The sequence below is a fragment of the Thamnophis elegans genome, chromosome 8 (genome assembly GCF_009769535.1).
Source record: "Thamnophis elegans isolate rThaEle1 chromosome 8, rThaEle1.pri, whole genome shotgun sequence".
Lineage (NCBI taxonomy): Eukaryota > Metazoa > Chordata > Lepidosauria > Squamata > Colubridae > Thamnophis > Thamnophis elegans.
Window position 1 is genome coordinate 50,794,136 of NC_045548.1, and position 14,763 is coordinate 50,808,898.

General features: G+C 35.9%; 1 protein-coding gene across 1 annotated transcript in view; it reads left to right on the top strand.

The window, feature by feature from the left end:
* Window positions 1-14,763, top strand: part of WWP1 (WW domain containing E3 ubiquitin protein ligase 1) — a 55,816-nt gene that overhangs the window by 27,059 nt on the left and 13,994 nt on the right. Inside the window, 11 exon segments of the mRNA XM_032222545.1 lie at window positions 196-333; window positions 421-487; window positions 2,385-2,548; window positions 6,773-7,118; window positions 7,574-7,669; window positions 8,456-8,630; window positions 9,852-9,906; window positions 9,983-10,067; window positions 10,156-10,284; window positions 14,034-14,106; window positions 14,198-14,269. Coding sequence (XP_032078436.1) covers window positions 196-333; window positions 421-487; window positions 2,385-2,548; window positions 6,773-7,118; window positions 7,574-7,669; window positions 8,456-8,630; window positions 9,852-9,906; window positions 9,983-10,067; window positions 10,156-10,284; window positions 14,034-14,106; window positions 14,198-14,269 — 1,400 coding nt within the window.

Genomic DNA, 14,763 nt, shown 5'->3' on the forward strand with positions numbered 1-14,763 from the left:
GATACCTGTATAGATTTCTGTATAATTTGATAACCATGTTTTAGAAATGTAATCTTAATATTTGAAATGATTAGACATACACAGGGATTTTTTTTTCTCCTACATATTTAGGTAGTAGAGTTAGATCTGAAAAATGCATTTGCTGTTTTAATAAGTGGCTTATTTTTTTTTTACAAAACACTTTTTTTCTGATAGTAGAACATGTCAAAGAACATTTGAAGCTTTCACTGGAAAATAAGAGTGGCTTGATACAAACAGGAGAACTGATAATAGTGCTTGATGGTTTGGTGCTTGAAACAGAATCTCTTTCAAATCGCAGTTCACTAGTAACCAGTAAGTTAAATTCAAGGGAATTAAAATTATTATCCCTTAGTTTAAAAAGAGAAATGGAAAAATCTAATTTTCTGTTTTATTGTTTAGTAGAAGTCCAGCAAAATGGTGATGCTTTACATGAAAATAGAGAAACACCAGCTAGGACCACTTCAAGGTTAGATTTCTTTTGAAGAATACTATTTGAATACTAAATGTCATTGAATTGAATATGCGGAATATCAGATTACATTGTAGCCTCGGCTAAGAGATAGTGGAATAATTTGTAGGCCGTATCAAATATGTTATTAATTTGATTAAATGTTTACTTTGAGGAATTTGAGTTGTGTATATTTTTGCATGCACATAATGAAAATATTTTGTGAAATATTCTACAGTAATTAATATATTGGATAAAACATTTTAATAGGGGATATGTGTGACTTTAATTTATAGGAAAACAGTTAAGAAAAGAATGGCAGTGAATTTACATTATGTTACATCAGTATAACAAAAAAAATCTTCTTTTTAACCTCTCCCTCCTGTTCAGGTAGTTGAAAAAAATAGTTAAATTGGTTCAGTACCTTGTGCTGTTGCTTTCTTAAATGCAGTGTAGCATTATTTTAGTAAATTTGTTTGTGGAAGAAACTTACCTAGATGAATTCTACAAAAAATACTTCAAAATCAATCCTTGTTTCCACTTATTCTTGCTGTAAATCAGCTGGGATTCTCTTGTAAACAGTAAGTAAGTAAGAAAAGAAGGCTATAGTTTAGCAGCAAAATACCTGATCCAGCTAAACATCATTCTACCTCTTGCTATTTTTTGTTTGTTTGTTTCTTTAGGTCTAATGTGTCCCTTGTTTTCTTACAGAGATAAAGCAGCATAGTCTTTATTTACATTGAGCATATCTATTTATTTGTCCTCTTCATTTTTATTTGTCCACTGGTAGTTTGTTTTGAAACTACTGTGAAGTGCAAAATGTGTTACACTGAATTGTTTTGCTAAGCTATTTTGACAGGATGTTTCCAGTTTTATCAAGTATCAATTAGCAACTTTAGTGGCCAGGAATGTTCTTTTGTGTAATGAAATTTAAAATTTATTATAGTCAAAAAATAATTGGGGGTTCTACCTAATAAGAAATCTTATATACTTATTAAAATAGCATGCACATTCAGAAAACAAAGAAATTATAACTAGTTTGTGAAGGGGCAAGATGTTATAGATCACATTCAATAAACATCCAAATACACATTGAAATAGTTAATATGAATAATTGATATTTTACACACCATTTGTTTATATTCTTCTATAGATATGTGGTTCTCTTACAAAGAACAGAATTAATGTAGATGGTTTTTTATGTTTGTAAGTCTCCCAGAGTTACCTTATGGTAAGATGGTCGGCCAATAAATTTTATTTATAAACAGACAAATGAAAACCACAGGTAGTGCTCTTAGAGATGATAATTGGAACTGCAACTCTGTTACTAAGTGATGTGGTTGTAAAGTGAAAAGGCATGTGACTTACAATGGCAGTTGTGACTTACAATGGCAGTTGTGACAATCCCAGTGGCTGTCATGAAGCAAATCCTGTATAGCTGTAGTATCCTGCAGCCAAATGAGCACTGTTTGAGGATAGTTTCCCTATTGACTTTTATTGTCAGAAGCTGGCAGTGAGGGTCACAATGGTGATCATGGCATGCTGCAACATCATAATTTTGAACCAGTTGCCAAGTGTCCAAATTGCGATCACGTGACCCCAGGTATGCTGTGATGGCTGCAACTACGAGGACCCTTTGTAAATCCCCCTTGTTCAGCACCATCATGACTTTAAGTGATTGCTGAATGAATGGTCATTTGACAAGAACTGCCTATATTCTTTGCTCTAATGGCTGAAAACATGACAGATACACAAATTAGATACGGTGCTGAGAAATGAAAACAGGTGAAGGAAGAAGAATATGAAAATTGTTAGTATGTAGTGGGTTATTGGATTTGTATGTAGTGGGTTATTGGAGTGGGGAATATATAGATGTAATACATATTTTTTATCACCTGTGTGATATTTCCTACAGATTAGATAATCAAACACCATCAAGTTCCATAGTACAAATCTCATTCCCTATACATGCCATTAATGGAGACAATGGAGACAACTCATCATCTCCTCATATTGTGACCAGATCCAAAAATTCACCAATACCAAAACCACTGTCAAGTGAACAGGATAACAACATTGGTAAGAATAATGTTGGCTAAGGCATTTTACTAGACTTATTTTTTTAAAGGAAATATTAAATTAAAGCTAGGAAGTGATTTATTAAGTTAGATTATTGAGAATCTAGTACATAGGATGAGAATATTTCAGTATGTGTATGTATCAAAATGTCACTTTCTCTGTTGTGCTACACTTACTGTTGCATCAAATAAATTTGACTTTTTGCAGCAGCTTTTAAAGCATAATATGGAAAAATGTTGGGTAAAAAAATGGATTTAAAAAGGCTTGTATGTCACCTTGAGATGAGATGTTTTATCAATGCTATTAGATAGGTTCATTGAAATAGAAGGAAACTGCAAATTGTAAACATTTATTCAGAATATGTATATAGCTTAATTTATAAGAACGAGGTCAACATCTATTTGAGGGAAAGTGGAATAAAAATGCAATAATCTTGAACTCAGATTTCTTGGGGATGTGGAATTGTTGATTTATCTGATTTAAAAGACTCACGTCAGTGAAATGACTCAAGCTAGCATATAATAGGTTAAAACATAATTTAAATATAAGATGAAATACCATAATAATAGCAACATGTTAAGGAATGTACAAGCATTCAAATAGCAACCATTCAAATAATTTACAAATTACCTAGGACCTGCAGGAAAAATAAACTTTTTAATTCTTTCCTGAAGGTCAACAGGGTTGGGGCCCAATGCTATTCCTGTAGAGTGTAAGGAAGAGGACCTTGATGCAAGATTGGTGTCAGCTTTACCAGGTAGACCAGACAGGAAAATGACCAGATAAGCTAATTCCAGTTTCTTGTACAGTTAAGAAAATCTTGCAAGTTTGAACTTACAATTTTCCTGCTGTCAATTTTACAGCCTGATAACTTAGGGAAAGTCCTTCCTGAGCCTCTTGCTCACTCACTAGACAGCTGGGGACTATGCTAACTCTCATCTGACTATTCCCTAGGCAGCATATTTTTGCCCCATCTTCCAAAGTCTTTTTCCCTTATCATTACACATATTTCCTAACAGCCTTGACTAACCAGGAGGAACATAGGTTCATCATACAGGTGGTTGTGCTCGAAACATTGAGAACTCTGTCTGCTTCCTTTAGACCCACAGGATTAACTCTTCTCAGATACCAGTCATTTCAGTAGGACTTGCTCAGGCAGTGTTCAAATTAGAGCTGATCTAAGTGAACTTATTTATGAAGTTTCTAGTAGTATTGGCATATTATCCTTTGAGATATTCCTCTGTTTGTCTTTCCCTAAGAGGTTATAAGCCACACTAAACAGGACTGCTGAATGGCATTCTGGATGCAGTAATGACTAATCAAGGAACCACCAAGAATACTGTCACTGACACTGACAGGGCAAGGCATTAGTGATTAGTATATAAACAGAGAGGTAACCCCCCCTCCCTTCTAGCATTGATGTTTTTTACCTAGTTGGATAATGAAATGTTTGCAAGGAAACAACCAAGCTCAGAGAGCCCAAGGACTCCACAATTCCACCCTGAGCTAGTCTCTTCTATTATTATTAATCTATTTTATTCTATTATTTCTAATTTCTATGGATTTAAAATGTAACAGTATATTACCTGAAAACTCAAACTAATTAGAAGTAAAGAATCATAAATGTAATAAAATATACTGCTGTGATAATGTAATTTATTTCTTAGATATTATGTCTTCCTTATAAAAGTCTCAAGGTAATTAATATTAAAGTATATAGACAAAGCTACATATCTACCATATCTATTGTTTTTAATTGATTTTGCTTATCAAGCAAAAAAAGTTGCCAGATTCACCTTCTGTTCTGGCTGGATAGAAGCAAAGATCTTTTTAAAAAAATGGTGAGTACCCCTTTCACTTTGGAAAAGTGGATAAAAGATTTTACCTTCAGTTACTGCTGGAGTCTCCCTACTGGGTATTGGCTGTTCCTTGCTCTGTATAAGATTGATAGTTTGTCTTTCTCTCTAAGACAAAAGGCAAAAGTCATGTACAGAGTCGGACTAAAACAATTGTTGAATCTTTAATACTGACAAGAGGGCATAATCTGCTCTTATAGACAATAAAATACTTAGGACTTTAAGTCAAATCATGTAATGCTCAGATTCTCACCCCAGTATTTAATTTTTATCTTTTATTTCCCAGCTTCTGCTGCCAAAAAATGTTGTTTTACTCAGTATTATGGTAAAACCGTCCCTTAGCTTGAGAAGATAATGCTGAAGCTTATTCTAAAGTAAAGTACAGAATTTTAGCTGCAGATTCTTTTCATTACTTTTCAGAATTTCCTCCCAACTTCAAAAGGAGGACAATGTGCTTGCATTAAAATTGTTAGAATGTTGACAGCTGACCTTTTCAGCTTCAGCTTTGGAAATAAAGTTTATTATTTTTCACATGCAACGTTGCAATGTCAAGGTGATTCAAGGAAATACAAGAACATTGGAATTGCTTTCCTAAACTTTAATAATGGGGAACCAGAGGAATTATGTAAAGAAAGTCTTTAAATATGATTGTGACGATTCAGTTAAAACTGAAATAAGAAAGAAAGCAAACTCTATGTCAAGATAAACTGTGGAAATTGCCAAGAAGAGGCAAGGAAGACAAAATCTCAAAAAGAGATTTTTTCAGAACAGTTTTTGAGAACTGTTAGAAGAGACAAGCAGAATGCAGTATATACAACATCTGCAAAAATGTAGAAATGGAAACAGGCATCGAAAAACATGGAGAGTCTTTCAAATGATCTCAGAATTCAGAAGGAGGTTCAAATGTCTATGTTAAAGGACACCAATGGATAAATAGTAATTAATTATACGGTGGCCAAAGTAGAGGGAAGGAGTATACTAAAACACTATGCAATAGAAATCTCAACATCCAAGATACCTTAGAGGATATTTCTTACTTACAAGAAACTCTAGTATCAAAAAATGAAATTATATTAGCATTACAAGTCAGAGGGTTACAAGAATTGATGGAGGACTCACTGAAATATGACGAACCGCAGAAAAAGAATGTCAAGTTTCTAATCTAATGAAGCTATGAAAAATTGAATAGAGATGGATATATTTACTTTGAATTAACTGATTGATGATGAAGATTAATATTTAACATACACTGTGTTAAGAATTAAATATTATCTATCCGATATAATCCAATGGAAATATTTACAGCAACATTTCTTAGTAATATTTTATTGGCTAGCACCAATTTTAGCTTCTGAAACACCTGAGGTACTAGAACCTGTTAAATCTGTTAGAACTAAAAAGCTTATTATTATTATTTATAAATATTTGTTATCAGCAAATCAACTTAATATGCAGATGGTAAGAAATGAATGGAACAAAGAATCAGAGATCCCTATATTGCATAGACAATGGGTGAATGTTTTAACTTCTATTACAAGTGTTCAGTGGACCTCAAATTATGACTTATAGAACAAATAATATATAGAATTTGTTGGACTGTTATATTTGTATAGAACAAGACTATGCAAAAGGAGCATTGTATAGGAGAGCAGCCATGAAGGCCTTAGAAAAAATAAATGCTGCAACGTATTTATTTTTACCAAGATCAGAAAAGTGCAAACTATAGTATTCCCTGTGACACTGTATGGAAGTGAAAGTTGGATTTTAAAAAGCAGAAGAGAAAGATTATTGATGCCTTTGAACTTTCATTTTGAAAAAGACTCCTGAGTATATTATGGATAGCAAGGAAACAAACCAGTGAATCACTGAAAAAATAAATCCAGAATTCAAGACACAAATCACTAAGCTCAAATTATCCTATTTTGAGCATGTCATGTGGCAACTCGGCTCTTTGGAGAAGCTATTCTACTGGGAGAGGTGGGAAAAAAGGAAAAGGAGGGAATGACCAGCAACAATATAGACAGATTCAATTACAGTGTGCATCATTGGGAGACTTGAAAGAACAAGTTGGAAATAGTGTCATAAAGAAAATCTATATGGTTACTAAAAGTTGAAAATGACTTTAGAAGTCAAAAATGAAAAAACCTATTAAGTTGATCATAACATAATTAAATCATGTTGCAGTTGCCATTTTCTTTGCATATCACTTTTTAGCCTTTTAATAATCTATAATATTTTAAAAATCAATAATGTTTGCAGGTTACCATTGCTGGCTAAGCAGTCTGGTTTCATGTTTGATTTCAGATGTCATATTCAAAAGATGAAAGTAATGCTTATCCACATTTTATTCTCTTTTTGTGTATTACAGTTAGTTGTGAATCTATAATGGAAGCTGATAATCTTTCAATCTCCGATATACCTATGGATTCTACAGAAGCACCATCCACATCTGCAGATTGTACCACTACTGCTTCAGAAACTCCTATAGAAACTGAGGCTACTACTAGTAACGCTGAAAGCAGTACATCTACAACTGCCTTTAATGAATTTTCAACACAGCCTGTTGTTCAGCCTACTCCTTCAGATTCAGTATCCTCTAGCACAGAGAACAATGCAACACCAATGACAGAAGTAGCAAAACCATCTGCTAATGTATCTGGCGAAGCTATAAGGCAGCAACCTGGTAACACCAGTGTAGAACCTTTGCCCCCAGGGTATGTGAGATTAAGTGTTAGATTAACATGAAAACGTTAGTGTATGTATGCATGTATATGTGTGTGTGTGTGTGTGTGTGTGTGTGTACATTATGTTATTGAAATGTATTTGTCAATGTGTTGCTTTATACTAAAGTAACTGAATTTAATCTCTCTTGAAATCATTTATGTCTAATATATTTTTAGGTTATGCCCAGTATTTTCTATTGATTTTATCTATCCAGTGGAACTAAGTTGAAGATATTTCATCAAATTTGTTATATATGCATGCAAAAATAATTGGGCATTGTTGTTGCGATGATGACTAACTTGTTTTTAATGCTAGAGTAACAGTATTTTAAGAATGTAACCATGTAACTATAACTGACCTGAAATTTGTTGCAGTTTTTGTAAATTTCAGCTTTTCAGGATAGAACTTTTGTTTATATTAAATTCTACTTTTATATTTTTCAAAGATGGGAACAAAGGAAGGATCCACATGGTAGAACCTATTATGTTGATCATAACACAAGAACTACAACTTGGGAAAGGCCTCAACCTTTGCCACCAGGGTAATAGTTATACTCTTCCATATATTAATAAGGGCTACCTAAATGTAGATATGATAATTTGCTACAGTATTTGTTTCTTTGTATGTAAATTATATAATGGAATTTAAGTTTCTTTATAATAAGCTTGCTAAAATAAGTTTAGCATAAATAATTTTTTTAAAGCTAGTCTTTAGCAATCTTTAAAGTAAATCCATGTGCTTGAATTATAATTAGGATAGTATAAAGTTTCTTCCATCATAGTTCTTCAGTTATTTATGCTCTTTGACTTTGAGGTAAACTTCCTGGACAATGGGAAGAGGAATAGGAAGGTATTAGTAGTCAGAAGTCTTCCCCATTTTGTACATCTATTTCACAGAAGCTTTACTGCCCTTCACTCCCAATTCACATTATATAAGAGAGAAGAGAGTACTGATTCCTTTTATTAACGGTTCCACAAAAAGTATGTAAATATGCTAATTAATAAAATTCAAAATAAAAATATTCAAATTTGTAATACATAAAATAATTTTAAAATTCACAGAATTCTGATTCTGATTTGGAGTGGCTACCACTAGTTTTTTCTATATTCAGACTAATTTATTATGAATTTTATTTTGTGTCGTTGAATGCTTTCCTTTTTATAATAGCAATTCCTCTGGTAATAGCTTTCAAATTAAAAGCTTCTACCTTTTAATCTAGAAAAAGTTATAGATTAAGTCTTCATAACTATTAATATACAGTTAATAGTGCCTATAACAAGTTATTTATTGCTATAACATGATTCTCAATATTGTAATTTGTTCCTAGCTGGGAAAGAAGGGTTGATGATCGTGGAAGAGTTTATTATGTGGACCATAACACACGAACAACAACATGGCAGAGACCAACGATGGAATCAGTCAGAAATTTTGAACAATGGCAGTCGCAACGAAATCAATTGCAAGGAGCTATGCAACAATTTAACCAACGATACCTCTATTCGGTAAAGCTAGATATTTAATACATATTATTTTACGGATATGATTTTATATTACCCTAACAATGACTGAACTCAGATATAAGGTGAAGCCATGATTTAACCAAAACCTTGACCTGTTTAACCTGGAGTATAAGAAGCACCTTTTTTCCTCAAAAAAGAGGCTGAAAATCTGGGTGCATCTTATACACTGAATACAGCATTTTTTGCCTCCCAAAGCCCCACCCCTTCACCAAAATGGCCATGTATAGCCCTATGGAGGCTTTCAGAGAGCTCCTAGGGGCTGGGGAGGGCAAAATGAGCAAAAAATAGGCCGGTTTTTGCCTCCCAACCCCCAGGAGCACTCTAAGCCTCCTAAAGGCTATGCATACAATTTCTTTGACAAAAAACGGGCCCGTTTTTGTGAACAACAGACCATTGTTTGCTCATTTTTGTCTCCCCCAGCCCCCAGGAGCACTCTGCAAACCTCACCCCCATGAAAAAGGCTATTCATGTCTTTTTTTGGAAAAAGAACGGGCCCGTTTTTGCGAAAAACGGGCCATTTTGGGGAGGTTTGCAGAGTGCAAAACCTTTTTTTTTTCCTTCCCTTTCGGAAAGCTCTTTAACTGATTGATGAGAATTACATTGATCAAGTGCTGTGCCAGCAGAAAGAAAGTCTTAGGTGCTTCAGATTGTCAGCAATTTTCTTCTCCAGCACATGGATAAATACACCTGGAAACATCTACCTACCTACCTACCTACCTACCTACCTACTCTCTCTCTCTACCTACCTACTGTATTTCTCTCTCTTTCTCTCCCTCTCTATCCCTATATCTACCTACCTACTTTTTTTTTTAAAGCCTCTTTAAACCCTTGGTGCTTCTTATACTCTGGTGCATCTTATACTCCGAAAAATACAGTATGTTTTGATACCAGTCCATGGCTGATAAACTATTTGGTCTCAGACTAAATATCTTTAGAACATTGCCATAATAAATTTGTTAATTTTAAAAATGTTAGAAAGCTCAAAAATGGGTTTTTGTTTTATTACATTCCAGGTAGATAGTATAAGCTTAATTTGGGAATTGGGTAGTTTCTCTGATTAGAAAGACTCATTTGTTTCTTTATTTAGCAAATGTATATAATTTGCAAAGGAACTGATATTGACTAGATGTTTATATGGAAGGATTGATTTTTATCAAGTGCAATTAAATAGTAATAAAAAATAATTCCATTTCCCCCCACTAGGCTTCAATGCTTTCTGCTGAAAATGATCCACTAGGTCCTTTACCACCAGGCTGGGGTAAGAAATAGAAATATGTAAAATAATATTCATTCATTATTGTTTATATTGTTTACATAGCTCATTTTTATTACAGAAAGGAGAGTTGATTCAAATGACAGAGTATATTTTGTAAATCACAATACAAAGACAACACAGTGGGAAGATCCACGGACTCAAGGGTATGATGATAATCTGTTTTTACTCATTAAACAAAACTAAAAAAAAAATTACTGCATTTTTAAAAAAGCTGTTGACTAACTTTTTCAGTTTACAAAATGAAGATCCCCTTCCAGAAGGCTGGGAAATCAGATACACAAGAGAAGGTGTAAGATACTTTGTTGATCATAATACACGAACAACTACCTTCAATGATCCTCGTACTGGTAAATTGTCTGCGTAAGTAAATTGATTTGATTTTGATTGATTTTATTATACTTATATGCTGCCCTTTTCCCCGAAGGGTACTCAGTAAATGGATATTCTGAAAACACTTATAGTGGGTTAAATATGTATACCGTATTTTTTGGAGTATAAGACACACCTTTTTCACTCAAAAAAGAGGCTGAAAGTCTGGGTGTGTCTTATACACTGAATACAGCATTTTTGCCTCCCGAAACTCCGCCCCTTCACCAAAATGGCCGTGCATTGCCTTTAGGAGGCTTCCAGAGTGCTCCTGGAAGTTGGGGAGGGCAGAAATGAGTGAAAAATGACCCGTTTTTTGCTCAATTTTGCCCCCCGCCCTCCCGGAGCACTCTATAAGCCGCCTAAAGGCTATGCATGCCCCCCCCATTTTTTTACAAAAACCGGGCCCATTTCACAAAAAATGGGCACTTTTTTGCTCATCCCCCCACTCCCGGAACACTCTACAAGCCTCCTAAAGGCTATTCATGCCTTTAAAAAAAAAAGGGGGGGGCGTTTTTTGCAAAAAATGGGCCGTTTTTTGAGATCTGTAGAGTGCAAAAACTTTTAAAAAAATTTGCCTCTTCAAAATCTTGATGCATTTTATACTCCGGTGCGTCTTATACTCTGAAAATACGGTAATAGAGTTAGCATAATTTATAGTATTTGGCCACTAGTAGTTTGATGAATTATTTTGTATGAACTCCATGATGTTCTTGTCTATATATTCTATTTTCCCCTACTGAAGACGTTGTAGAAGGCTCATCTGGCAGTAGGTTGGAATTAAACCGTTGTAAAACCATCACCATGGTTTCTGGAATGAATTATTTCATTGTTGGTATTTAAAAATCCTTATTTATATAATTGTAATTGTTTTAATATTTTTGGTGCTGCTTTATGGTTCTGTTTTAAATCATTGTGAATGTGTAATGTTACAAAATATAATGGGGATTAAGAAATACATACAGTGAAATAATTCTTCCTTCTTTCCCAGTATATATAGTTTGTTTTCTTAAGCTAACTTGAGCAGTTTGACTTTAAAAAATCAGGGATGGTAATTCAATTTTCTCTAACTCTGGTTATCAATAAAAGAGTGTCAGTCCAAACTAAGATACTAGTTGGAAACAGCTCAGGCAGAGATCTTCCTAATACGCTGAATTATAAGAAGGCAAGATTGAAGTCAAGCCCACCAAGTAGATCAGAGCATCCTTGTCACCTTACAGTTTAAGATCCCTGCCCTCTGCTACCTCAGTTCACTTTCATCACTTTCTTTTTGTTCCTGTTGATGATGAGATGTGCCTGACCTGGCTGTTTTGCCCTATGTGGTTGACTTTGCATGGTGAAAAAGAAAGCTAGAGTACAGAAAAAGAGGCTAGAGTACAACAAACATTGATTTTTTTTCTGTGTTCTTGGATCATATGGCATTGGCTTTGTGCCAGTAAAGGAGCATAAACCCAACCTCATATGGAGCACCCCAAAAAGTGGCATATTGGTATGCTATTGCCCCTTTAAGCAGCTCTGTACTCCCCACCACCACCTTTTCACTATGCGAAGCCAGCTCCATACAGCAACCATCCAGATACGTCTTAACAGCAGCGGGAAGTAAGAACATGGTTGTGAAGGTCAGCTGGAGTGTTGAGTAGAGGGCAGCAGGTGGGAAAAAGGGTTATGTTGGTTAGGGTTAGGGTTAGGGTTAGTGTTAGAGTCATAAATCCCTTTGTTCTCAGCTGTCATAATTTCAAACAATCACTGAACAAATGTTTATAAGCCGATACTACTGGTACCTGCAGATATCTGAGTTTGTGTGTTGTATGAATGCAGGATATGCAGGAGTTACATGTTATACCATGTGATATCTGAAGCATTGGGTGATAAGATTAAATACTGTTAAATATTATTTGGAAGATAATGCTTTGCAGAAATAATGCTTCAGACCTGGCTACAGCACAGAAACCGCTTTGGTCGCATTGACCGATGACCTCTGGAGAGCCAGGGATCGAGGCCACGCCTCCATCCTGGTTCTCCTTGACCTCTCAGCGGCTTTCGATACCATCGACCATGGTATCCTTCTGCGACGACTGCGAGAGGTGGGGGTGGGAGGCACTGTTTTGCAGTGGTTCTCCTCTTACCTCTCGGACAGGTCGCAGTTGGTGTTAGTTGGGGGGCAGAGATCGAACCCTAGGCCCCTAACATATGGGTGCCGCAGGGTTCGGGTCCTGTCTCCCCTACTTTTCAACATCTACATGAAACCGCTGGGCAAGATTATTCGGCGGCACGGGGATAAAATACCACCAGTATGCGGACGATACCCAGCTGTATCTGTCCGCCCCGTGCCAACTCAATGAAGCGGTGGGACGTGATGAACCAGGGACTTGAAGTTGTTAGGGACTGGATGAGGGCTAACAAACTTGTGCTCAACCCGGATAGACCGAGTGGCTGTTGTGTTTCCCTCCCGCCAATTTGGCAAATATTCCATCTCTCAGGCTGGGGGGTCAAACATTATACCCCTCAGACAGGGTCCGCAACTTGGGAGTCCTCCTGGACCCACAGCTGACTTTTGAACACCATTTGTCAGCTGTGACCAGGGGGGCATTTGCCCAGGTTCGCCTGGTGCACCAGTTGCACCCCTACCTGAACCAGGAGGCTCTCACAACAGTCACTCGGGCCCTTGTGACCTCTAGGCTGGAGTACTGCAATGTGCTCTACATGGGGCTGCCCTTGAGGAGTATTCGGAGACTTCAGCTAGTCCAGAATGCAGCCGCGCGAGCGATCGTGGGTGCACCTTGCTTCACCCACGTAACACCTATCCTCCGTGAGCTGCGCTGGCTACCTGTCGATCTCCGGATGCGCTTCAAGGTGCTACTTGCCACCTATAAAGCCCTTCATGGCAGTGGATCTGGGTACTTGAGAGACCGCCTACTGCCGATTACCTCCACACGACCCATTAGATCTCATTGTTTAGGCCTCCTCCGAGTTCCATCCGCTGGCCAATGCCGACTGGCCACCATGCGGAGGAGAGCCTTCTCGGTGGTAGCCCCGACCCAATGGAACGATCTCCCGGGGAGCTTCGTACCCTCACCACCCTCCAGACCTTCCGCACAGCCCTTAGAATCTGGCTATCCCGTCAGGCCTGGGGCTAAAGATTGTAACCCGCCCCGAATGGTATGAATGTTGCATTTTAACCATGTACTGTCTTATATGTAAAAGTCTGTCCCCCCCTTCCTTTGATTGTGAGCCGCCCTGAGTCCCCCCAGGGAAAAGGGCGGCATACAAATAACAAAAAGAAAGAAAAGAAAGAAAGAAAATAATTAAAGGAACCCAGCTATTTCCAGGCTTCTCCATAAGCTTGGGAAAAACGTATCTACTGCATTAAGAAATAAGGAAAGATGTATAAACTTGTCCTATTTGCTTCATAAGATTTTTTCCAGAATTTGGCTTAGCAAAGCCCAGAGTAACCAAGAAGTTCTGAGTTTAGGTTAACCATACTTTGACCTTTCTGGACAGTTTGATGAAACTTCTGAACCACATAGTGTTTCTTTGGAATTCAAAACAAAACACTGTTCCTTTTTGTTGATACCTGTACTGGTGATGGGAATTTCATCATCTTGTTAGAAGATAAGATCATAAATTAAGCTAGAATGGAAGTATACGTACATTAGCTGTTACATCATTTGTTAGACCAAATAAAATTGCTGAGAAATTTTAATCGTGTTGTGTTTAATAAATTTAAATATGTTTCTTTATAGAAATAAAGGACCACAAATTGCTTATGAACGCAGCTTTAGGTGGAAACTAGCTCATTTCCGCTACTTATGTCAGGTATGATAATACTGTCTAAATTTAAACTTTAAATTTCCCTTTCTAATTTTTGTGTTTGTGATTGCATTAATCATTTACTTTCTCTCTATAGTCAAATGCTCTACCAAGCCATGTGAAGATCAATGTATCCAGACAAACTTTGTTTGAAGATTCCTTCCAACAGGTAAATACTATTAATATCCTAAAGTATGAAACTAACACACAACGCTGAAAAAATTAATATCTTAAAAACAACTTTATGTAGGAAAAAATCTTATTCTAATTAAAAACATTTGAAGGTATTTATTTATTCAGAAGTTTCAGAAGAAAGAATGTAGCCTATGAAGTCTTTATACATTAATAAGCAACCATTTGTTGTTTGTATTTTTGTTTAGTTTTTTTAAGACTGCTATGTCTGAACATTTATGGGCAGCTTACATTTAAAATTAAACAAATAAAGAAAATTGTCATTCCAAAGGGGGAAAAAAAACAAATACAACAACAACAGCTTGCAGAACTGGTGCAGTGTAATGTGGCAATTACGCAGCATGTCCATGCCACTTTTTATCTTTTATTCTATTTGTATTCATTATTTTATTTTGCTTACAGTCAAAATGTATCTCTCTCCCTCTTTCCACAGACACACACATTAAAACATAAATTAAAACAAAACATTAA